Source organism: Salmo salar, chromosome ssa25 (assembly GCF_905237065.1).
Source record: "Salmo salar chromosome ssa25, Ssal_v3.1, whole genome shotgun sequence".
Lineage (NCBI taxonomy): Eukaryota > Metazoa > Chordata > Actinopteri > Salmoniformes > Salmonidae > Salmo > Salmo salar.
The window spans coordinates 31,455,884-31,479,961 of NC_059466.1; the positions used below are offsets into that span (position 1 = coordinate 31,455,884).

The 24,078-nt window shown below is 45.0% G+C and overlaps 3 protein-coding genes across 4 annotated transcripts; all 3 read right to left on the minus strand.

Moving 5' to 3' along the window:
* Positions 1–98: 98 nt before the first annotated feature.
* pla1a (phospholipase A1 member A) lies at positions 99–4,295 on the minus strand. The gene is made up of 11 exons (NM_001140035.1): positions 4,036–4,295; positions 3,611–3,824; positions 3,302–3,479; positions 3,102–3,210; positions 2,548–2,649; positions 2,286–2,378; positions 1,893–2,048; positions 1,377–1,466; positions 1,089–1,197; positions 774–929; positions 99–668 (listed from the first exon to the last, which is right to left on the minus strand). The coding sequence occupies exons 1-11, from the start codon at positions 4,103–4,105 to the stop codon at positions 578–580; spliced, it is 1,368 nt and encodes a 455-aa protein (NP_001133507.1). The 5' UTR covers positions 4,106–4,295; the 3' UTR covers positions 99–577.
* A 637-nt stretch (positions 4,296–4,932) lies between these two features.
* On the minus strand, positions 4,933–7,251 carry hsd3b1 (hydroxy-delta-5-steroid dehydrogenase, 3 beta- and steroid delta-isomerase 1). The gene is made up of 3 exons (XM_014174054.2): positions 6,342–7,251; positions 6,005–6,169; positions 4,933–5,856 (listed from the first exon to the last, which is right to left on the minus strand). The coding sequence occupies exons 1-3, from the start codon at positions 6,490–6,492 to the stop codon at positions 5,048–5,050; spliced, it is 1,125 nt and encodes a 374-aa protein (XP_014029529.1). The 5' UTR covers positions 6,493–7,251; the 3' UTR covers positions 4,933–5,047.
* Positions 7,252–7,513: 262 nt separating this feature from the next.
* Positions 7,514–23,536, minus strand: si:rp71-68n21.9 (kelch-like protein 9). 2 transcript variants are annotated; one of them, XM_014174051.2, is made up of 9 exons: positions 23,309–23,536; positions 22,295–22,348; positions 21,452–21,785; positions 20,671–20,803; positions 13,231–13,427; positions 12,047–12,869; positions 11,822–11,935; positions 9,589–9,797; positions 7,514–9,095 (listed from the first exon to the last, which is right to left on the minus strand). In XM_014174051.2, the coding sequence occupies exons 2-9, from the start codon at positions 22,297–22,299 to the stop codon at positions 8,808–8,810; spliced, it is 2,103 nt and encodes a 700-aa protein (XP_014029526.2). In that variant the 5' UTR covers positions 22,300–22,348; positions 23,309–23,536; the 3' UTR covers positions 7,514–8,807. The 2 variants fall into 2 exon arrangements, with proteins under 2 accessions (XP_014029526.2, XP_045563573.1); XM_045707617.1 differs by lacking the exons at positions 20,671–20,803; positions 21,452–21,785; positions 22,295–22,348; positions 23,309–23,536 and adding an exon at positions 14,656–15,492.
* Positions 23,537–24,078: the final 542 nt, after the last annotated feature.

Below are 24,078 nucleotides of genomic sequence, written 5' to 3' on the forward strand. Positions count from 1 at the left end.
TATCACAGTTGCACATTTGTTGCTGAATATGTTGCTCACCCCTGCTTCTCAGAACTCAGAGAGTTAAGCCCTTGAGTACAGACAAAATTCACACCTTCCAGAGTTACCCTTTTATTGTTTTGCTTCAACAGAAGCTCTGAATAAAGTAACATTCAGCTGTGTCAGAATGATTATGTACATCAATACTAATGCTGTTAGAATATACAAAAGAAATGTAAAGAAGTAGTTTGGAACTGTTCTGGAATCTGTTTGGCTGTAGGTGGTCCGTCAGTAACATATGACTAGGGTTATAGGATGGCAAAGTTTGTGTGTAGCTGTTTGCAACGGGAGCTATTAGCTATATGTGTGTGTTTCTGTGTGAGCTAGTCCCAGTAAAACTCTTCTAATTTCCTTTCCTTCATGCCCAATGATAACTATAAGGATAGGCTTCCTCCTTACTGCTTAGACCTATCAAAGCATTCCACATCATTGATGATGAAGGAAAGGAGACGAGGAAAGGACACTGTTTCAGAATATTAGGAGGTTGCCAGAGAGAATGAAACATGCTGGTTCATAGGCTCTGTGTGTGTTTACTACATCAGTAATTCTCACACAGCTGTACGAAATCATGGTTCCATGGAGATCCTCGCCTTACATCAATCTTCTTCACACACAATGGCTCCACTTCTCTGAAACAAATGAGTTACAGTGTCATATGCATGCACAGGAATGTTGTGTGTGGTGTAGGTAAGTGTGTGAAAGTATGTGTGTTAAATAGATGAAAGGACTTATACCCAACAGAGGGGAATTCTGATATGCAGACAGACACGACGTGGATGTCTCCCTGCCTGTAGAAGTGCGCTCCAGTGTTCTTCAGCTGGATGGAGTCTATCTCACACAGTGGCCCTGGGTGGGCTATCACCCTCCTGTACATGGTGCCGCCTGTCTGTCTGAAACACACACACACACACACACACACACACACACACACACCCCATGCCTGTTACTGAGAATATAATCCATGTTTACGTATCATACTGTGAACAGCTGTGAATCATGCTGTGTATACATTTTTGTCTCTAACAGTGAGGGTTAGTGGTTGTACCTACAGCCTGAGTCTCTGCTCTGTTTCAGGATGTCCCCCAGTCCTCAGGATCACCTGCACCTCAGCACTCTTGTGCAGGAGGAACACCTCCAGCTGCACCAGGATGTGATGGGCTGGGGAAGGGGAGGAGGGGACGGGATGTAACTTGATCATCATCACATGAGATATTGCTGTATTTAACCTATCAACTGTGGGGTCAAAGTAGTGGAGATGTGTCATAATGAGCATCCAACAATCGTCTGATGGACAGCCAGTCTGTGTTTTTACATAGAGGTAAATGTTGGCTACTCACCACAGAAGGGAGGTGCAGAGGTTGTCAGGAGGAAAAGCTTCTTTAGTTGAGGAAGAGGAAAGACTGTTAAGCCACTGTTCTCCAATAACCCTGAAACACACAAGGACACATGCACATACAAAAGACAGAGAGAGTAAGATGTAAAGTAGCCATTCCTATCACAGTTATGACAGATGAAAGGCCTCCAGAGTACATTTACTGGTTTGTCTGTCACTGCCCAGACCAGTGTGCCCAGACCAGACATGACACTAGCTAGGTCAGACAGTTGCCCTATCTCTCATTGAGTGAAACCTGACTAAAGTGAACATGGAAAGTGTGCTGGGAAGTATGAATATTACCAAAATATCCTATTGAAAACACGTTTCACGTGATCAAAATCGTTTGTGCATAGTCTACTCTAGGCTACATGTAAAAGGTGGCTATTTATAATATTTACATTTGCATGACCAACGTACTCACAGACAGCAGGTTGGTATAATATCTGGGGAAATAGTGTAATGTTGATGATGTCCTTACCTATTCGTGGACATCTGCCTGGGCAGCCTAAACAGCGCCCCTTGAGGAAGTCCTCATAGCTGGAACAAGGGATGCCAGTCAGTGGGCAGGTCCCGTTCAGTGCGCTTATGTAGACGTGGAGCGCCCTCATGTGGTCACAGATCACATAGCGATACACTGGAAAGTAGACAAGAACTGATCACAAACGAAGATTCTCAGGTAGATAGAAGCTTACCACTAAATAGCCTATAGGCTAGTAAACATAGTGCTTACTGTTTAGTTAGTGAATAATCAAAAAACATCAACAGTTGTTTAAGTTGAAAGACATGTCTGAAGTTTATATTGAAATTCATACACACTTAGGTTAGACCTCTTTGCCAATGAAACATTTTGGCGGCAAAAACACGTACTTACTTGACGAAAACCTGGAGCGTGAGCAACCTGCTTGGTCCATCCCGCCGTTCAGAAAGAAGTCTGCATGGCCGACAGGGATGGAGATGCCGAAATCTGAGAGAAAAGGATGATAATTGATGTCGAATGGCTGATACCAGGACATTGTCATGTTGTCATTCCAGTGAACAGTGAGACTTTTGAAATAGAGTTGGCCTAAGAGGAAAAGATAGCAGAAATCTCTTTGCAATAACAATGACTATTTGTGTGTAGCCTATTCTCTCACAGTCGGAGTCAGTGTGGATGGCCTCCACAAACAGTGCATCTGAGGGATCAAGACGGTCAAACGTGTCGGCTCTTTTAAACATGGGTCCAGCCGGGTCCAGACCTACAGCAGGAGATACAGAGGTCAGTGGGGGATAGATAGAGTACTGCATCAGCGACAGTGATGACAAACACAAATACACACACACAGAGCGCCTGTGAACTACTGCACTAAAGCATTCAGACAATTTCATATCACAGCGCTGAAGGCCTCCACTCAGACAAAAACACCAGCGATAGACAATCGTATGTATTATTGTGTCGTTGTGCGACTTCAGAAGGGTAACGTCTCCCTCACAAATTCAGCTCACTGCCTTTCAATGTCAGCTGTTGTTGTTTTCCGGAGCTGTCTCTCTTTGAAAGCCTAATTCAGTCAGATTGGCAGAGATGAGAGGGTCTGTGAGTGACTGCCCTGCTTTGTGGTGACCAGTCTCTGTCTGGCCCTGTTGAGCCTTGTTCTGCAGACAGAAGGTGCCCCGTGGAACTGTTAATGGGTCAGACACAGATGGAGCTCACCTGTAATTCTTCCTATCTTGCCATTGAACAGGGTGCCCACGAATCCAGACACATGTGCCCCAAGACTAACCCCAATGAAGTGAAATGACTCCAGTTTGCATCCATGGTTCTGTGGGACAGACATCAGACCTCCTTTATTTTCATTACTTTTAACTTAATTTGCTGTCAGTGTAAACATAAACAAATGAGGAGGCCCTAACCTGGAGCTGGTTGATGAGGACAGAGATCTGGATGGCCACCTCCTTGTAGTTCTCCACCACCATGTTGTAGGCGAGTGAGGCCCCATAGACCCAGTCCACCACCACCACGTTGGCATCCTGCACCCGCAGCAGAGCCTGGGCCAGCTGCTTCACCCAGGACGGCTTACTGCCCAGAGCCCTGGGAGGGAGGGAGGAAAGGGGAAGTGGAGGGAGGGAGGGAGGTTGGGAGAGAGAGATAGCTTATACGTTTTATATGTAGAGTATGAATATAACTTGCCAAGTTTTTGACCTCCCTCCCTTTCTCCTCACCTGTATCCATGGACAATTATCTTGGTGGGTAGGGAGGAGTTGAAGTAGGAGGTGTTGTTGCTGAGGGACTCCTGACTGAAGAGGCTGGCACAGTCTGTATTCTTGCGTGTCAAGAGCAGGTACTGCAATTGTAGCTTGCTGCCCTGCTGACGGTACTCCAGCCAGGTCGTGCTGTTGAAGTCAGCACATTCTGATCTGGGCTCCTCATCTTCCCCTGCAGGTTCAGAGGAGAAATGTCCAAAAAGAACCTTGAGAACAACACCAACAACAACAATGACAGATGCACCATTTGCACACAAAAAATCTTCTTTACATCTACAGTGACATGGCATATGCTATAATAAATATGCTTAGAGGAAGATTAGTATATTCATTTAATAGAAATGTATTAGGTAGAAGCTTCTGCAATAGAGAGTTGTACTTACCTACTGCAGATGTAATGTAGAAGGCTAGAATACTGAGAATAGTTTGCACTGTTTTCAGTTTCCAGCCCATTGTCTTGAAAGAAGAGTATCAAGAATGGTAACTTGGCTTTACCAGTTAAGTTGGTGAAATGTGTTGGTGAACTGTGCCTCAGATCCTTAGCTTTGGAAACTCTCTTTTCTCTCTCAGCAGTCCTTGTAGCTATGCAATAACTATGTTATAGTCCTGTAGCTCACTTTGGTTCTAGAAATGTCATTCAACCCTCTACTGGTCAACAGTGGCCACAAAAGCGCAGGAATCTACTTAAGAGAATGAAGTTGAACACAACGTTATTTCACAATGCCTGGCATTGAAATAGTTAGTTACACAGTAACAGAGATGGGGGGTTGGGATAATTTCCTTCCCTACTTTCTCGCAAAGCTCAGCTGGCACAGTAAACTAGCCTTATGAAAACATACCCACATACCTCTCCTGCTCCAGTCGTTCGTCAGTGTGTTGTTTAGGACCCAGTGCTTAGTCTATATGGGGGGTCGTGGATCCATGACCTCACTGGTGATCAATGCCTGTTTGTTTTAATACTAAACTCTGGCTGTCTGAGGGTGACATTCTCACTGTGTCTCATGGTGAATTCATTTCAGCAATGGATTCACACTAGTCTACCCTTATACTCATCCATGTGACTATAGAGATAGACCTGCAACTCAAATCAGACTGTAGTAGTTCAGGTTTTATTTAAGAAAATAATCCTCCTCTCTGGAGAACTAGGTCAAGGGCATGTAGGCCTATTGTGTCTGGGATTGAGAATACAGTGTCAGTCTCCATCCATTTCTGATGAAATCAAATGGGTCAGGCTGAGTGGTCATAAGTGAGAACAGACTGGGAAAGAACATGTTCAGAGATTGGTTTTCACACAACTTTAATAGAAACTTTTACAGAGTGCAGTAATGAGGATTAGACACTTGGACTGGGGATGGTGAGCTATATGTTATGTGTTATTAGCAGATTGTGGGGCAATTATTTAGCCTTTATTCTCTCTCTCTCCTTGGGTAACTGGGAAGCCACCCAATCCATGGTCCGCTTGCGTGCCTCCTCCCAGCTGTACCGTGGGGCGTACCCCATGTCCCTCTGAGCCCTCCGATAGGAGAAGCTGAAGGGCGTGTTCAGCATGGTGAGGAGCTGCCGGTTTATGGGCGGTGTGAAGCGCTTGAAGGGGCAGAGCAGTATCTGCAGCATCTCCATGAGGAAACAGAGGAGGTAGAGGACTGGGATGGGCAGGATAGGCTTCTCCTGGATGCTGAAGCCCAGCGGCGACAACACAGCATGGTTGAAGTCAGAGTAGCTGACAGGCGGCGTGTCGTCTGAGATGTAGTAGAAGTTCCCTCCGATGGCAGCTCTCCGCTGGGGGTCTCGCAGGGCGCGGGCGGCCTGGAGGTGGGCCAGGGCCGCATTCCCCACGTATACAGGGTTCACCTGGGCCTCCGGGCGGGAGGTACGGTACAACATATCCCCGTTCCGAATCCCGTCTCCCATATGGCCCAGCAGGAAACGGCAGCCCTCTCCATAGATGTACATGGGTCGGAGGGCGCAGGTGGCCAGCCGGCCCCCATTCTGGAGCACCTCACCCTGGGCTTGCAGGGTGACCTGCTCGGCCTCCTTCTTGGTCCTGCTGTAGGGGAACTTTAGGGAGCATGTGTAGGGTGTGTTCTCATCACCGTTGATGATGGGGTCTCCGTTGGCGTTGGGGCCGGCCACCTCGATGCTGCTGGTGTAGATGAAGGACACCACATTCTCCTGGACGCACGTCTCCAGAAGGAGCTGGGTTCCTGTGGGAGATATCAGATGAATGAGTACATCAGCAGGGTCAATTCCGTTTTCAAGCGCAGCTCAAGTATTTGAAAGTATTGGACATGTGTATTTCACTCAGGTCTGCTGCCAATCCCAACCCAAAGCTTCAGTAAAATCTGATCATACCTTTGACGTTGACCCTGTGAAGCTCACTGTAGACCACCTTCCCGGTGACGTCGATGAGGGACGCAGTGTGGAAGACCAGCGATGCTCCCTTGCACGCTCTCCTCAGCAGCTCACTATCACTAATGTCCCCCTCAAATACACTTATCAGCGTGTCCCCTCTGATCTCTGACAACAAACCAATCAGAGAAGAAACAAACCAAAGAAAAGTTTTAAAATATCAATATTTACACTAACCCTAGTAGTGAGAGAGAAAAAAAGGAGAGCTGGTATAGTATTTACATTTAAGTCATTTAGCAGACACTCTTATCCAGAGCGACTTACAAATTGGTGCATTTACCTTCCAGACACTGTATGAGTTGTGGTCGGATATGTATGTCCAGCATACGGATCTCTGTGAGCTTGTCTTCCTCCAGCAGCAGCCGGACCAGCCTCTCTCCCAGGAACCCACAGGCTCCTGTCACCACACACACATCACCTTGCAGAGACATGGCCCAGTCCAAACTCTGAACCTACTACCCCTTTCAGAAAACTCCCTTTCCTAGGCACTGGGAATGACCAATGCTCCGGATTTTGTCCCGTCCTAAAACTCCTCTGCTATCCTGAGGGCATGGCAGACACTAACTTAACACCACTCTGAAAACTCCCTTTTTCTAGCCTGAGGGAATGTGCTAGAAGTGCCGGTAACTGCCACTCTGGGGTGAGAAGTGAGGCAAGGTCTACAGGCAGGCATACGCAAGAGAGGGAGGACAGGGATGTTTTATTCCCCAGTATCTGCCAAGGACGGCCGCCAAGGCTACAGGTCCCAGTTCAGCCATGGAAAACAGAAGACTTGAATGTCAAGGCGACGTCTGACTAACAATTTGTTTTTGTCTCCTGTTGACAGTGATAAACTGACCAGAGTCAGTTTATCAGATTTAGTGTCTCTGGCTGGTTTATTTTGACAGGCTTGGCCACTGATTCTGTACATGCTCTATAAAACATCTATATATTCATCCTGTCATTTATTCTAGATTTTAAACCTAATCTGGATCTGCATTAGGATCAGCTTGGTCATATGTTGAAGTATTTTTATCCTCTCATAAACTGCCAAATGTATGTGATTGCAGGTGGTTTTGTGACATTTTGAACAGCTTAAGATTCTAGAGTAACACACTGGACATGTCTGTTATGGGATGGTTTTAAAAAGATGGTTTTAGGTGTCTGAGTTTGTTTCCAGTTTCATAAGCTCTCCATCTCCCTGTGATAGCAGACGTGTTAGTAGACCTTGGTCTGGTATTAGGTCCTCCCTCTCTGTTGTCTTATCTGGAGGATGAAGGATAATGTCACTGTGCCAAGGCCACAGCTGAAACATGCAAAGACCTCCATGTTCAACCCACATCCCTTCAACTCAATCAACCCCTCTAGACTCGTTAGTGGGATGACATGTTAGATTGTGTGGTGTTTGGTTTGACTTGAAAAGGATGATTCATAGTATTCATTTTTTTTCTTAAAATACACTAGTCATTCATATACAATACAAAATACTATTTTATCAAACATAAATTTAAGCCATCATTTACAGTTTGAAAATACAATGCCAAAAGTTAAAAACATAAGTGTTGCACATTAAAGAGCATAGCAGAAGTCGCTCAGATACAAAAAGAGTTCCAACAAAATAGACTCAAGGAGTGGAAACCAACAGTCAGTCAACTACATGTACAGTCAGTCAACCAGATAGCTAAGGAGGCAGTGAGACCCAGGGATTTGAACCAAAATTATTTCCCAATCATTTTGTTCTGAAGAGAACCACTTTGTTGTTGTTCCGTTCCAAAAATAAAGTTCTGTACTGGTTTGAACCTCCCAAAAAGTACTGGTTTATATCATTCCTTTCTGTTCCTTTTTTAACCTGTGAAAGTACGCTTTTTTTTACATTTAGCTCATTAAATTACTTCACCAATCAGTGTAGATAGAACAGGCAAACTAGTTGTTTACATGCGTGATGGACAGAAATGTAGCCTATAGCGGAAGATGCAACTGATATTTTACGGGTGGGGAAAGAGGGTTGAGGAGGAGGCTTGAAGATCTGGGCATCTTGTTATGACATGCATTATCTGAATTAGGTCCACAGAATTATACCTAGGAGTAGCGGCTTGTACGGAGAAACTGACTGTCCTTTGAGCTAGTTAGCTAACAAACTCGTGTGTGCAGAGCGGCACCAGAATAAAAAACATCTTACCTTTTTGTAGTTAATAAATCCAACATGAAACTTGATAACTGGGTCTATAGTATCTTTAACTAGCATTGAAAAAGATAATCCATTCTTCTCCAACTTAAAAAAAATCTCTCCCCGTCTTCTGAATCACAGTTGTAACGTCAGTACAGTAGCCTATGCTTCAGAGGGGGAAGGGGCAGGTAGCCTAAACACTCAAAATCACAGCCAAAGATTTATCTTGCAGGCAGACACTGGAATATATAGTGAGGGCTTTGCATAGCCACTTTGTTGCATTTTTTTGTGGGACAAAAAATAAATAAATGCCAGGAAAGTAAAATAACGTTATTAACCGGTTGCCATGCCTTTCAAAAAAAATAACAGTTCAGTTCCGGAACAGTATGGATCACTTTTGTTCCCGGTTCCGTTTCTGTTCTTTGAAATGTTTTGTTATTTTCCGGTTTTCTGTTGTGTTCCCTGAACCTGTTCCAACCCCTGGTGGGACCTATTCGAGAAATTCTACTGCACATGTTCCACTTCTCCCACAAAAAAAGTCACATTTTCCAGCATCACAAACACAGAGAAGCTAAATCTATATGTTCTTGATCTCAGCTTTCAGTTCTTGGCGGTGTCCAGCGGGCACTCCTGCATCTGGCCGTCGTCCACGGCACCCTCAGGCAGATGCACGGTCATGGTGCAGGCCCGGATGCCGCCCAGGGGTTCCAGCACATTGAACACCCGGTCCCACTCGTCCTTCTCTGGGTCGTAGCGCTGCACGATGTCCACCATGCAGCGACTGTTCCAGGAGTAGCCCCCAACCACGTAGATCTGGCCCTGGAGCACGGCCACCCCTACATCACTCTGGCCCCGTGGCATGGCCGCCACCACCGTCCACTGGTCCACCTGAGGAAAGATATAAAACGCAGGTCTGAGCTCTAAATGGTATCAGAATTTCGCATTTCTCCAAATGCCATTGGTTCCTTGTTTGGTCGTCATTTTCGCCCAACCCAGAAAGTTCCTAAAGCTTTAAGGGAAAGGGGGATACCTAGTCAGAATACATTCAACTGAAATGTGTCTTCCGCATTTAACCCAACCCCTCTGAATCAGAGCCGTGCGGGGGGCTGCCTTAATCGACATCCAAGTCGTCGGCGCCCAGGGAACAGTGGGTTAACGGCCTTGCTCAGGGGCAGAATGACAGATTTTTACCTTGTCAGCTTGGGGATTCGATCCAGCAACCTTTTGGTTACTGGCCCAATGCTCTAACCACTAGGCTACCTGACCATCAAACTCAGGACTTAGTTAAGTAACAGTTAGGATTAGAGTAAGGTTTTGGGAAAGTGGTAAAATTGCTTATCATATTGTTGGGACCAAAATCAGGGCCTTTGCCTTGTTTCACCTCAGGGCTGTAGAATTCACAGTTAAGTACGTCGTCGTAGTCGCTGCTGCCCCGGAAGTGGTTCCCTCCCATCACATAGAGCCGGTCGCCCACCGTGCACATGCAGTGTAGGCCACGCAGTTCCATCATGTCGGCACGGCGACTCCATGCGTCAGTCTCAGGGTCATAACACAACAGCTCCTTCTGGAACGTGTCCCGTGTGATTCCGCCTGTTGGATCAGTGAATTGACATTGGTTTCATTATTAGATACGATGACAACATGTTTACTAAAATACTATTTTATGTCTACAAACTAGTATACTATGGTTTTAATAAGACAACATTTTAATTTCAATCCATACACCACGGTCAGAGAGAGTTTGTATTTGGTATTTTATTAGGATCCCCATTAGCTACTGCTAAATCAGCAGCTACTCTTTTTGAGGTCCACACAAAACATTAAACAGGACATAATACAGAGCATTAATAGACAAGAACAGAACTCCATAAATGTAAAATAAGAATACATTCATATAAGTATGCCTTAACATTCCATGCATCACATGCTCATACTCATCAATGTTAACGGCAATACTGCAGCCATTCATTTTTTCTCCTACTTTCTAAGCAGGCCCTGATATTCTAATCTCACAGCACCAGTGTTCTGTAAACAACAGAAAGTCTCACAACATTAGGAAGACACACTTTCACACGATCGGTGTCCTTGGTGCTTCCATCTGACGTCAATACTATGCATAATCATGTGAAGTTCCACCAAGGTCGTTGACTGCCGCTCTCTTCCCCTGACTTGAAAAGAGCCAAGGAGTTCAAGGGGAAGGCAGTGTAACTTTGGTAGTAAATGTGAAGGATGGACCATGAGAAGGAAAGAATGATGGTGTAGGGGACTGAACTGTGAGCCGGTGGTCAGTTGCTTTCCTACACATACTGTCAACCACCAGCGTAGAGTGGGATAGGAGCAGTAATGTGAAAACCAGAAATGTTTGGGTCTGAACAGGAAGGACGTGGTCTGGTGCTGCAGAGAGCTGTGGCCATTACCCAGGCTCCCAGTGTCCGGTCTGCAGTGTAAAGTCACGAGCTCTGCTGGTCGGTTACTGTGTAGCAATGTAGCAGTGCCGAAAGCCCTAGTCTGCCCTAGAAAGCCTATGTAAACTACGATTGCCAGAACGGCCAAACACAAAATGTAGACTGACTGTTTTGGCCTCTAAAATGTGTTTATTATGATCAAGTTCGATCCCCACTGTGAATTATTTTAAAGTTGGCTAGAAATCAAGATATTGAATTAAATGGTGATCCATTCTGACTACTACATTTGGAGTCACACAGGACCACGTACAGACACGGACCAATCACGGGCTGGCAGGCTACGAGGAGACTCCCGGTTGACTCTCAGGCAGGATGAAAACGACTACATTGACCATGATCCTTTGCTTGCTAGGGCCACTTTCACCATGATCCTTTGCGATTTTTCTGGTGCCATTCAGCACACATGAGGTTGGTGGCACCTTATTTGGGGAGGACGGGCTCGTGGTAATGGCTGGAGCGGAATAAGTGGAAAGGTATTAACATCAAACACATGGTTTCCATGTGTTTGATGCTATTCGATTTGCTCCATTCCAGCCATTATTATGAGCCAACCTCTCCTCAGCAGCCTCCACTGATTCAGCCCCATTCAGCAATATGGTGCGCTTCAAATTCAAATACTTCCTTTATGCGCCATCGGGAATTTTCCATAGGAATACATGGATGGCGTCAGTGCTATCACTATCTACTGGTTTTAATGTCTATGCCATTAACCCATTACCAGAGGAGGCTGGTGGGAGGAGCTATAGGAGGACATGCTCATTGTAATGGCTGGAAGGGAATAAAGGGAACCGTATCAAACATATGGAAACCACGTTTGACTACATTCCATTTATTCCATTCCAGCCATTACAATGAGCCCGTACTCCTATAGGTCCTCCCACCAGCCTCCTCTGCACATTACACCCTCCTCTACATGTTCCATAACACCTCCAATGGAATCCACCTGCTTTTTGGGCTCAAACTACTAAGCCACTGTTTAAATGATTGCAGATTAAAAATGATACATTTTCTGCATGCACTTTCAAAACATGTGTTCAGAATAAGCTGTTTTCTGGCAGTCTGTGTGTGCAAGAAATTTCAGGCCTTCACATTGTAGGTTAACAGTTTGGTAAGTTTGTATTCTAACTACCAGTGGTCTGAGAAACTCACCTGAGACATACATCAGGTCACCATGGACTGTCCCAGCATGCCCGTAGTGTGGGTCGACCATGGGCGACACGAATGTCCACTCGTTCCTTCTGAGGTTGTAGCACTCCACAGTGTCTGAAAGAGTAAAAAAACATAAATTCACTCAACATGCACCATAATCCCTTGCAATTTATTGATATTTCTGTGTAAAAGATTGCAGTAAAATCCTATCCAGTAGTGACTCACCGATCTCTCCTGAGGCGTTCCGGCCCCCAACAGCATACAGCTTCCCTTTCAGGGCGCTCAGGTGGAAGAAGGTTCTCTTCTCGTTGAGCGATGCCACCTGCAGCCACCGGTCGAAGCGCGGGTCGTAGAGGTAGGCGCTGTCCACCGCCGTTTTGCCCTTGGTGTCGTAGGTGCTCTGGCCACCTACGATGTAGAGAAAGCCCCCGAGCAGGGCCACGCCGTGCTGGTAGCGGGGAACCTCCATAGGCCTCAGCGCCCTCCAATGGCCGATCTCCTCATCATACAGTCTCAGCTCCCTACTCACCACCAGCTGCTGCCTCATCACCCCGCCCAGCGCCAGCAGGTGTGTGGCGTCCGACCGAATGCGCGTGCGCTCCGTCTGTAAGGAAGGCTGGAGGAAGGGCATCATCTGGTAGTTGCTGGCCTCTAGCAGGAGGTTTACGCAGGCCGTGTCCGAGCGCATCATGGCCGCTCCGCCGTCATCGTGCCCCTCATCCTCCTGGGAGATCTCGAGCAGCTCAGTGGGGGTCATGAGGGGGAAGCGGACCTGGCACATCAGGGAGTAGGCGGCGGAGCGGCGGGTGGGGGGGTCGTGGTCCAGCCAGGAGCGGGCGATGCGGTACAGCTCCATCTCAGAGAAGCCCTTGAGGCTGTCGCTGGCCAGGGCATTGGCCAGGCTGGGCTGAGAGAGCTGCAGGTAGCGGCCAGACTGTAGCAGCGCTGACAGGTTCTGACATACAAACTTCCCAATGTGGGCCTGTACATCCTCCAGGAGCAGGTCCCCGGCGATGCGCTCCACCTCCACACAGTTATCAATGGTGATCTGCCACACAAACAGGTAAACAGACAAGACTGCATGAACTTGTGAAGGGTCTCCTGTCTTTACATTGACCAAACTTTCCACTGTGTCTTCAATCCACCCATCTACCTGCCCATTGTTTGTGGGGCGGCAGGTGGTTAGCGCGTTGGGCCAGTAACCGAAAGGTTGCTGGATCGAATCCCCGAGCTGACAAGGTAAAATCTGTCATTCTGCCCTTAAACAAGGCAGTTAACCCACTGTTCACCGATAGGCCGTCATTGTAAATAAGAATTTGTTCTTAGCTGACTTGCCTAGTTAAATAAAGGTTAAATGAAAAATGTACAAAAAAATGTTTCAGTACCAGTAGGTAACCGGATTCACTAACCTCAGTGCTGAGCAGCTTGTTGCAGAAGCTGAGGACGGGGAGGACCTGGAGGAAGCTGGCAGCCTCCAGAGTGTCCTGCAGGTTGGCCATGCTCAGACTCAGCCGGGATGTGTAGATGAACTCTATGATGTTCTTCAGACCTGTTTTACTCACCCCATGGAGCTTAATCTCCCTCATATCCTGTTCTCTCATACCCCCTAGAGAGAGGGAGCGAGGAAAAGGGAGAGATATAGAGGGTGGATGCTGTTACAGTTAGTGGTGTAAGAGTGAAAGTATATTTTAACATAGTGAGATGTAAAAATATGACGTTTTAAGTCAAGGTGTCAGTGTCCTTCTCTGGAATTTGTTCCTTACCACATTTCCCCTTTATGGTGGTTGGTCTGAGTGGACGTGATGAGCGCAAGTACAGTAAGAGGACGACTTTTCATTAGCTCAGCCCTGAACTCATCCGTGAAACAATCTTACATACTTAGGATCATTGATCCTTTGGGAGCTTATGCCCTCGACAAATCCTCTCCACCACACATTGTAAAACAATCACCAGTAATTCAAAAGTCACTCGCACATCTGAGCTATCTATTTTGCAGGTGCATGGTAACAGTTGAATAAAATGAGAAAAAAGAAGGAACCCGCACACTGCTCTTGATAGTATCACTGCTCTTTAATAAGCTGTATGTATCCGCCTCACGGTCTACGTCAGAGCTTCGGTGAGTTGTTTAAAATTAGCGCCCTTATGTAGACCTAGCCCCGCCCACATCCGTTCCACTAATCGAATGGGGTTAAAGTCGAAGGAAAACAAATAAGTGCTACCAAATATAACAATATCCATTTCATAAATATTCTAATAAAGTGTGGACATAAAACACGTCTGTAAAACCACATTGAGGACATCGACCTAGCAAGCAAGTTTTCATAAATCATTGGGTACAGCTCAAGAAAAACGTCAGCGTAATCTGAAATAGGGGCATAATTCATGTTCAAATTTACAACATAACATACATAGGCATTTCATCATTAAGACCTTTAGGAAATAATGTCCGGGGGGTGAAAATCCAAAAACATTCTCTTTTGCTCAGAGTATTATTTATATCACGTCCCCTGTCTGATATCTTAACTTTCTCTATGCCACAAAATCTAAAAAGGTAGAAATGTCATGTTTTAGGTCATTAAAATGTACTGCGACTGGATAATCCCTATCGTTTCTCCTAATTTAACGTTTAAGTTTAATGATTCTCTCTTTGAGAGAACAAGAGGTTTTACCTACATAGCACAGCCCACATGGACATTTAATAATGTAGATAACATGGGTGGTGGAGCACGTAATAATGTCATTTATTTGGAACCGTTTTCCCGTATGTGGGTGGCAGAAATATTCACACTTCATCATATTGTTGCACTGTACGCAACCTCTGCATTTATAGCTACCATTCGGAAGAGGGCGTAAAAGAGCCTGGCTGATTTTCTTTTGTGGCTGGCAGTTCAGTTGGCATGGACCAATCTTTAGCTCTTGTTGGGTTTTTTTGTAGCAGTTCATCTCGTGTTTTCCCCAATGCCAAATTAAGAGCTTCATCCACACATTGTGGAGAATAGCCTCTTCTTAAAAACCTAGTGCGCATCTCCGCTGCTTTTTCTAGATAGTCCTCTGTGGAGTGACATATACGGCGCAGTCTGAAAAACTGGCTTCTTGGAAGTCCTCTTTTGAATGGCTCAGGATGGAAGCTGTCCCCCAGTAATATAGTATTTCTTTCCGTTTCTTTTCTATACAGAGTTGTAAACAGGGTTCCATTTGATTTCTCAATCCACATATCGAGGGAATGAACACGTTTAGTGTCACATTCAATAGTGAATTTGCGATTGGGGTCAATGTCATTGAGTAATGCCATAAAGTCTGACAGCTCTTTTCCCGTTCCTCCCCATATGCCAAAAAAAATGCGTAAATATATCGATACCACTTCAGGACTTCGTTTTCATTATTAACAAAACGTTCTTCAAAAAGACCCACATAAAGAACCGAGGTAAACACGGACTCTGGTTGGATATTCGACGGATATTCGCCTGTAGTTTTCCTTACGTCCACCAACAGCAGTTAGGGACCGTCAACATAGTGACAAATCAACATTTTCAAATTTTAATAGCTCTTTAACCATTACTCCTACAACTTTAAAAACTGGTTCTAGCTAACCCGATGGCATAGACACACATTGCACACACTTTTTTTGGTCGATTTACATCTCACACTATTTTAAATTATTATTATTATTTTTTTACATTTCAATAGCTCCTTGGTCATGTGACCTACTGCCTTCAAACAAGGTTCAGAATGTACACTCAGTGGGCCTACACATTGCACACCCTTTAGTTTGTCCATTTTCCTCTCTCACAATTTTACATGAATTTTCAATGTTTTTCAATGTTTCTAATTTTAACAGCTCCTTGGTCATGTGACCTACTGACCTCAAACTACTTTCAGAATGTCCACGGACTGGTTGAGATGGGCGCCGCGAGTCATCCAGTGTGGTAACATGACCGATCCCGGAGAAGCTGGCGGGAGCCCCGGGGAGAGTTCTCTTTTCTTTGTGAAGAGCACCCTGGAATGGGTTCGCCCCGAGAGAGGGGCCCAAGCCCTGAAAAGCGTTGCGGTTTTGGCGGCGTCCGGTGAGCTCTCCCTGGCCCTTGAAAATCCGGGGGGGAAGGTGCAAATCTCACGCCGGGCAGTACCCATATCCGCAGCAGGTCTCCAAGGGGAACAGCCTCTGGCATGTTATAACAATGTATGTAAGGGAAGTTGGCAAAAAAGATCTGTAACTCCGGGATAAGGATTGACTCTAAGGGCTGGGTTGATCGGGCTGCGGTGCGAAGCGGGGCAGGGCTCGAGCCGCGGCTAGGGGAGCAGTCGCTCCGTTGCCCTCCTCTCAGCACCTTTGGAAGTTTGTTGTTCGGCCCATCTCACAGTCTCTCGTGTGGTCTCGCAAGGGACTGCGTGCGGGGGTTCGTCAGGGTGGTGTCCGTTGGCGGGCTGAAGGCGGACCGGTGGGGGGTTGGGTCTGGCGGTTGGCGGCGGCAACTCTGGACACATGCCGGGCCCTTCTCGCGGATTTCCCTAGCTACGGCGCTCGCCGGCCCCACACATTGTAGGTGGGGAGGTCTCCTCTATGATCACTAGACTTGAGGTGGAGACTAAACCCATTGGTCCCACAGTGATAGGGCATTGCATGGATCTGGCTCATGCCCTACAAAGTGGGGAGAGGTATCTCCAGCTTGTCTGGGGAGGGAGGCCTACATCTGATGTGGGTAGTACCATCCACGCCCATTGATTTGCTGTGGAACCATAAAACAGACGGAAGAAGCCTAGGTTCCCACTGGGCACGGATCACTGGATGTCAACTTGATGAAATTCGAAGGAGCATACCCACCTGTCGCGGTCGCACTCAAATCACCCGTGGGGTGACTGTGACGCCCTCATGTCAAAGTGTGGAATATCGATGAAGCGCTGGTGAAGGTGGTTGCTATGGCTCTGTCCCGAAGAGCTGACTGGGCAAGCAAATTATTTAAAGGGGATGATTATTTTCTGTTGCTTCTTCCGACACCCGGTTGATGGTGCCGCTAGATACTGCGAGGGGTATTTGCTTCTCAAGCCTATAAGTATTGCGCTGGCACTTGATGTTGATTGGGTGTAAAAACCCAGTTAAAGTCCGCTGAAGGTTAGTAGCGGCAACTGATGCCCAGTTTGTAAGACAGAAAAGCCTCTGATGATACCACCGGGCATGACTCGAATGGATGTAAATTTGATGATATCTGACCGTAGCAGGCAACCCTTCACATTCGCACTCAAACCACCTTCGGGGTGGCTGTGACCCACTTATGTCAAAGTGAGGAAATTTGATGAAGCGGGGGTAAACGGCGGGACATAAATAAGAGTCTCGAGGTAGCCAAATGCCTCATCATCTGTTTGGGATGCACAGACCTCTGGTGGGACAGTGGATCATGTTGGAATTTCGCTGTGGAAGTCAAAAGGTCACCAGGTGCACAAGGAGGCCTCCCCCAAGCCAGGGGGCACTCAGAGTCCGAGCAGGGGCGGCCCGGACTCAGGGGTTGGGGGCAGCACTCAGGCCATGGATGTTGGAGTGGGGACTTAGTCTGTGAGCAGAAAAAAGAGGGTGGGTCACCAGGAGCACAGAGCCTGTTACGGGTTACCAAGTGCACGTGGTTCCTGACAGCGGGACTATAGACGTTTTAGTAATTCCAGGGAGTAAGCTATACGCTAAGGCCAAGGGAGAGGGGTGTTGACCGGGTAGGGAGAATAGGTGTGGAGGCCTGAAGGGCTGTAGTTCCAGGGAGTAAGCTATACACTCTCAGGCCCAAGGAGAGGGCAGGCAGGCGGGCAGGGAGTGTAGGCCTAGAGGCCAGGAGAGGTCACCAGGTCATTGGGGGCCTGCCTGGAGGTCAGGAAGGCCCCAGGGAGAAGTCCCAAATGAATAGGTGTGTGAGTGACACTGTCCTTCACGGGGGCAGAGCAGGCATATTAATGTAAAATTGTGTGAGATGAAAATTGACAAACAAAAGGGTGTGCAATGTGTAGGCCCACTGAGTGGACATTCTGAATCTTGTTTGAAGTCAGTAGGTCACATGACCAAGGAGCTATTGAAATTAGAAAGTAAAAAAATGGAATGTAAAAACGTGCGAGATGAAAATAGACAAACTAAAGGGTGTGCAATATAGAAGGCTAGTCAGTGGACATTCTGAACCTTGTTTGAAGTCATTAGGTCACATGACCAAAGAGCTATTGAAATTTTACATTTAGAAAAATTCATGTAAACTCATGTGAGATGAAAATGGACTAACTAAAGAGTGTGCAATGTGTAGGCCCACTGATGTACATTTTGAACCTTGTTTGAGTCCAGCAGGTCACAATATCAAGAAGCTATTGAAATTCTAAAGATAAAAAATTCATGTAAAAACGTGTGAGATGAAAATGGACTAACTAAAGGGTGTGTAATATAGAAGGGTGGTCACATGACCAAGGAGCTATTGAAATTAGAAACATTGAAAAAGATAGAAAATGTATGTAAAATTGCTTGAGAGGAAAATGGACAAACTAAAGGGTGTGAAATATGTAGGCCCACTGAGTGTACATTCTGAACCTTGTTTGAGTCCAGTAGGTCACATGACCAAGAAGCTATTGAAATTCTAAAGTTTAAAAAAATTATGTAAAAACGTGTGAGATGAAAATGGACAAACTAAAGGATGTGCAATATAGAAGGGTAGTCAGTATATATTCTGAACCATGTTTGAGGACAGTAGGTCACATGACCAAGGAGCTATTTAAATTCAAATATAAAAAAGTTTGTACTTTGTTTACGTTCTCTAATTCAACTAGGAATACAAAATGCTGCTCACATTTTCACATGTTTATTAGCTTTTCAAAGCTAATTAAGGGTCAATTAGTGAAAATAAGACCTGTGCAATGTTGTGCGCAATTTTTCCAACATCATGACACTTATTTGGAGTCTGTGGCTCAAGTGGTTTGAAAGCTATTCAGGCTTGAAAGCGCGAATATCCATTGAATATCCAACCTGAAACTGTCTACCTCGGTACATAAAGGTTAGCATAGCTCTGAGCGAATGTGGAGCCCATCTATGTTCCATTCGTTTGGAGATAGTGTTCATCATCAGACCTGAAATAGTTATACATCAAACATATTCAGCCAGCTCTAGAATAACATTTGTTGGTGGGTATTCGTTAGTATCTCTGTCTCTCAAATAATGAGCTGGGGCTGCCAGCCCCCCTGTATGGGGAATGCTGGTATATAGACTCGACATCTAATGTGACCAAAATACAGTCTTCTGTTAAACCCGTTATTATGAGATCTTGTTTATGAAGTCTACAGAGTCTTTTACATATGATGGCAATGCTTGCACATTCATTTTAATTAAAGAGTCTACGAAGTTCGACAATGGCTCTAGCATTGAGTCTATTCCTGCAACCACTGGTCTGCCTGGATAATTGCCTTGTTGTGTTTTAGGTTTGTGTAATTTCGACAAAATGTACAGGCATGGACATATGGCACATTTACAGCAAAGGTATTCATATTCAGGTTTTGAGATAAGGTTATTTAATAGGGCTTGCTCCAGATTAGAGCATATATCCCTTTGGAACACCTGTGTGGGATCAACACTCTGTTTTCTATAGAAATGTTCATTACTGAGTTGTCGCTGAATCTCTTCTTTGTATTTTTCATAGTCTAAAACGACAACAGCACCCCCCTTGTCTGCAGGTTTAATAACCAAAGATGAATCTTTCATTAGTTCATTAAGTGCCTGTTCTTCTGTTCTAGTGAGGTTCTTCTGAATGAATGTTTTTGTTGTATATACTGATGTAACCGATGTGAAATGGCTAGCTAGTTAGTGGGGTGCGCGCTAATAGCGTTTCAATCGGTGACATCACTCGCTCTGAGACCTTGAAGTAGTTGTTCCCCTTGCTCTGCAAGGGCCGCGGCTTTAGTGGCACGATGGGTAACGATGCTTCGAGGGTGGCTGTTTTTGGTGTGTGCAGAGGGTCCCTCGTTCGAGCCCAGGTAGGGGCGAGAAGAGGGACGGAAGCTAAACTGTTACACTGACATGGCATCTTGTTCGATTATAATTGAGGAGGTATTAATTGAGGAGTTGTTAACCATAGGACAGAATTTGCTTTTGGGCTTAAAATGGGTACCAGTTCTTTGTTGAGTTTCTAGGCACGAAACAGTGTTTTGAGAAAACACGTGCTTAAGTTTACTTCTTGCGAAAGAATATAAACAGATATACTTTCGTATCAAATGGTTTGTCTGTACATGTAGGTACAAAAGAGAGGCCCTTAGATAAGACTGAGATTTGCACGTCAGACTTTTTTGGAGAGGTTAATGACCGCATCCTGCTGTAGCTGTCCCCGGCCTGTGTTCCTGGTCCCCTCTTTGACCACTTGCCTCTCCTACATCTTTTCTTTCATGGAGCCTTGTTGTGCTGCTTTCAGATTACGCTGACGTTTTTCTCGCGCTGTACCCAATGATTTATGAAAACTTGCTTGGTAGGTCGATGTCCTCAATGTGGTTTTACAGACGTGTTTTATGTCCACACTTTATTAGAATATTTACGAAATGCATATTGTTATATTTGGTAGCACTTATTTGTTTTCCTTCGACTCCAACCCCATTCGATGCGTGGAACGGATGTGGGTGAGGCTAGGTTGAGGGTGCTAATTTAAAAAACTCACAAAGCTCTGAGAAGGCTGTGAGGCCGATACGTAAAGCTTATTAAAGAGCAGTGATACTATCAAGAGCAGTGTGCGGGTTCCTTCTTTTTTCTCATTTTAAAACAATCACCAGTGAAATAATTTGACATATAAAAATATATTGACGTATTGCACAAATTGAAAGCCCTCTTTAAATGTTATTTATCACAGACTAACCAGTGAACATGGCTTTGAAGTAGTCGCTGGCAGAGGCCATAATGACTCTGTGCACGGGGAAGGTGTCACTGCTGTCCCCAGGCACCAGGATGACATCACACAGAGTCTCATCACCACGGAACAACTCAAACCCCTGGAAGGAAGAATAACATTCATCTTCCATCAATGGTCTCGATCCGCTCCATGTTTAAAGGTGTTAGCAACCATTCAGATAGATTACTGAAATAATCCTCCTAGGATTCTTATACATCTTGGCAACCCTCACAGCTAAATAATCCTACGACAAAAAGACTATAGTATACTGTAATATTTTTATACATAGTATTTACTGCAGTGTTTTTGCGGATATGACTGTAGTATAATGTAGTATTTACTGTAGTGTATTTGTTGGGATATGGATATTGGGGTGGGGAATGGGCGGGGTATATGCATATTAAACATTTGCGTATCAATACAGTGTGTAGTATAGTATTCCCACACTATACAACACAATTCTACAGTAAGCACTACACGATCAAGGGATACGACAGTGTGTAGTATAATATTCTACAGAATACCACAAAATTATATTTATAAGCACTACACGATCGAGGGATGCTACAATGTATAGTATAGTATAGTATAGTATTTTCCAGTATACTAGAGTTTACTACAGGATACTATAGAATTCTATAGTAAGTACTATAGTATTCTATAGTAAAATGTAGTATTTGTTATGTGGGATAACCCTATTACACCTTTAATATCTCTGCCTGGTGTATGAGGGCTGGTTGGGTTGTACCTGTAGGACTGTGGTGCCATGCTCATTGCTGCTGAACCACCTGGTTAGAGGCCTTGGAGGGAGGCTTGGCTTCAGGCTTATATCAGTGGGTTTTGGGGGAAGCTCCAAGGGTTTAGGGGCTAGGGCTGTAGGGGTTGGAGGTTTCGCTGCTGAGGGAGTGGGACTGTCAACTGTGGCTGGGGCTGGGGCTGGGGCTGGGGGCGGAGATGTGGCTGGGGGTTGGACAGGTTGGGGTGGAGGTCTGGGTGGCTCTCTGAGAGAGCCTCTGCTCCCCAGACGAGACAGTCTCCTGTGAAACCTCCCCTGCACGCTCTCCTTCTCCTCTCCACTGCCCCTGGAACAAAACGACAGGGGTCTGAGAGCTGCTGTATCATCCTCAGCTACAGTATAAGTTAACTCCACCCTTTATCACATTAATCTTTCTATGACATTGTTTTTCACATAAACTCATATCTTCAGTGCTGAAAAGTGCATATACTGGATTTTTGTCCGTTTACATAAAGGTTTACAGTGGCTAGTCTTTTGTATTTTCACATTGATTCATACACAAAAATCAGGGGCGCATCTTTGGTTTTAGAAGTGGCGGGGGGGGCGTAATTATAAAATATTTTTTTATCCAGTCGGATAAATGCTCCAAACAGCCTACCCGACCGCTCGGAGGCGTCTGCATGGCCCTAAAGCACACCATTGCCTCATTATGTATCACATTCCAGTTATAAAACTGGGGGGGACAAAAATGCAATTTCAGAATGTGGTGGGGACATGTCTCCCGTCCCCAGTGAAAGTTGTGCCCCTGACAAAAATACTTAAACCTAAAAATGACAAATATTCGGATCAGCCTACCCCATCTCAGTTGGTGTCTTGCTGGATTTCCTGCTGCCCCTCTGTGAAAGGTTCCTTAGAAACAGAGACATGAGACAAAACTAAAACAGGGCAGGATTAAATTAATGTTTAGTCTGTCAGTACAATATACTTTTCTATTCTCTCTTTCAGAGCCTCTTCACTCTGAACAAGCTACAATTTGGGAAATGAAACAGTTGAGTATGTCTTTGTTTCATACATAGGTTGTGTCACGACTTCCACCGAAGTCGGCCCCTCTCCTTGTTCGGGCGGCGTTCGGCGGTCGACGTCACCGGTTTACTAGTTGCCACCGATCCATGTTTCCCTGTTCGTTTGCTTTTGTCTTTATTTTCCACACCTGTTTATGATTCCCTGATTATGTTCATTATTTAACCCTCTGGCTTCCCTGTTTGTCTTGTCCGTTATTGTTTCCTGTTTTGTGATTGTTGGAGGTGTTTTCTCCTACCCTGTATTTTGGATGTGGAAGAAGTTTGATTATGATTTTAGTAAACACGTTATTGTTTACACTCATCCATGTGTCCTGCGCCTGACTCCGACACTTCTTCTAACTAAAGCATTACAGGTTGTCTGGTACTCAATGCTGTATAGTATGACTCACTTCATCAGATCAGGCCCAGGGATAGAGGTGCATGTTTGCAATGTGGGGCTTTCTTGATCACATCGTTACCATATTGTCTCTGTGTTAGTGTGTACGTGTACATGTACGCTGTAAATGTTAAGACATTCCTGTAACTTCACACATTTATGTTGCAGTATGTTGCTATGGTGTAACTTCAATACATTTTCTGATGTTTCTAGTGGATTACAATAGTATTTTTTTTTACATCTAACAGTAGCCTCTGAACTCTGAACTTACACCTCACTACATATTCATAATTTCTGTTTATATTCTATTTTTGGATCATGGAAGTTTCTGTGCAAGACTTTGTGCTCTATATCAAGTGTACACACTTTACACCTGCATTAACAAACATGAGAGGAAAGGAAGGAACCTACCTTGAAGTTATTATTTTCAACAGGTTCTCCCTAACCGGACGGCCTTCTTCCGGGATACACACATAACCAACCTACAGCAATCTGTTTAATGCTTTACAGATCACTAAATGTTTTTCTGCAGCAGCTGGATGCAGAGTGGAACCGTTATGTAAAGCGTGGTAAACAGCAGCACAGCTAACCGAGAGCTCAGCCACTTCCTGTGTCAGTTCTCTTTCTCGCTCATTTCGTTTAACCCTCCCCACCCTTATTTTGACACATTAGGTGTTGTAAAGACAGATGTAGAGATGGAAGAGAAAGCGAGAAATCCCACATGCAATTTGTTTCTGGTTCATATACAGACAATGAAGGAAGCAGACCAGACTCAGCTACTAATGCATTGGTGCACATGGGAGAGCCACCCCCTAAGCAGACCAAAACTGAAAACATTTTTCACTGTAAACGACCTGAGTGGGACATCTTCATTTAACCACCATCTTTGACAGATGTATACAATGACTTGTTCCTCATCCTTTCAAACTCCAGAGACTCCTATACTGTACTTCTTTAGTGTCAAATGTGGCACTACAGTGTCTTAAGTTTATTTTTTTAAATCTTTTTTAAATTATAATCTCATGTTTCAAGTAATTAGTGTCTAAAGAAATGTGAGTTCAATTGTAAGGGGAAACAAATAACAAACACCATAACATTTTTTGGTATCAAATCAAACTGAATGAAAGATATGAGGCATAAAGTCTTCTAAAATATGATATTTTACTCTCAATGTGGTTTTA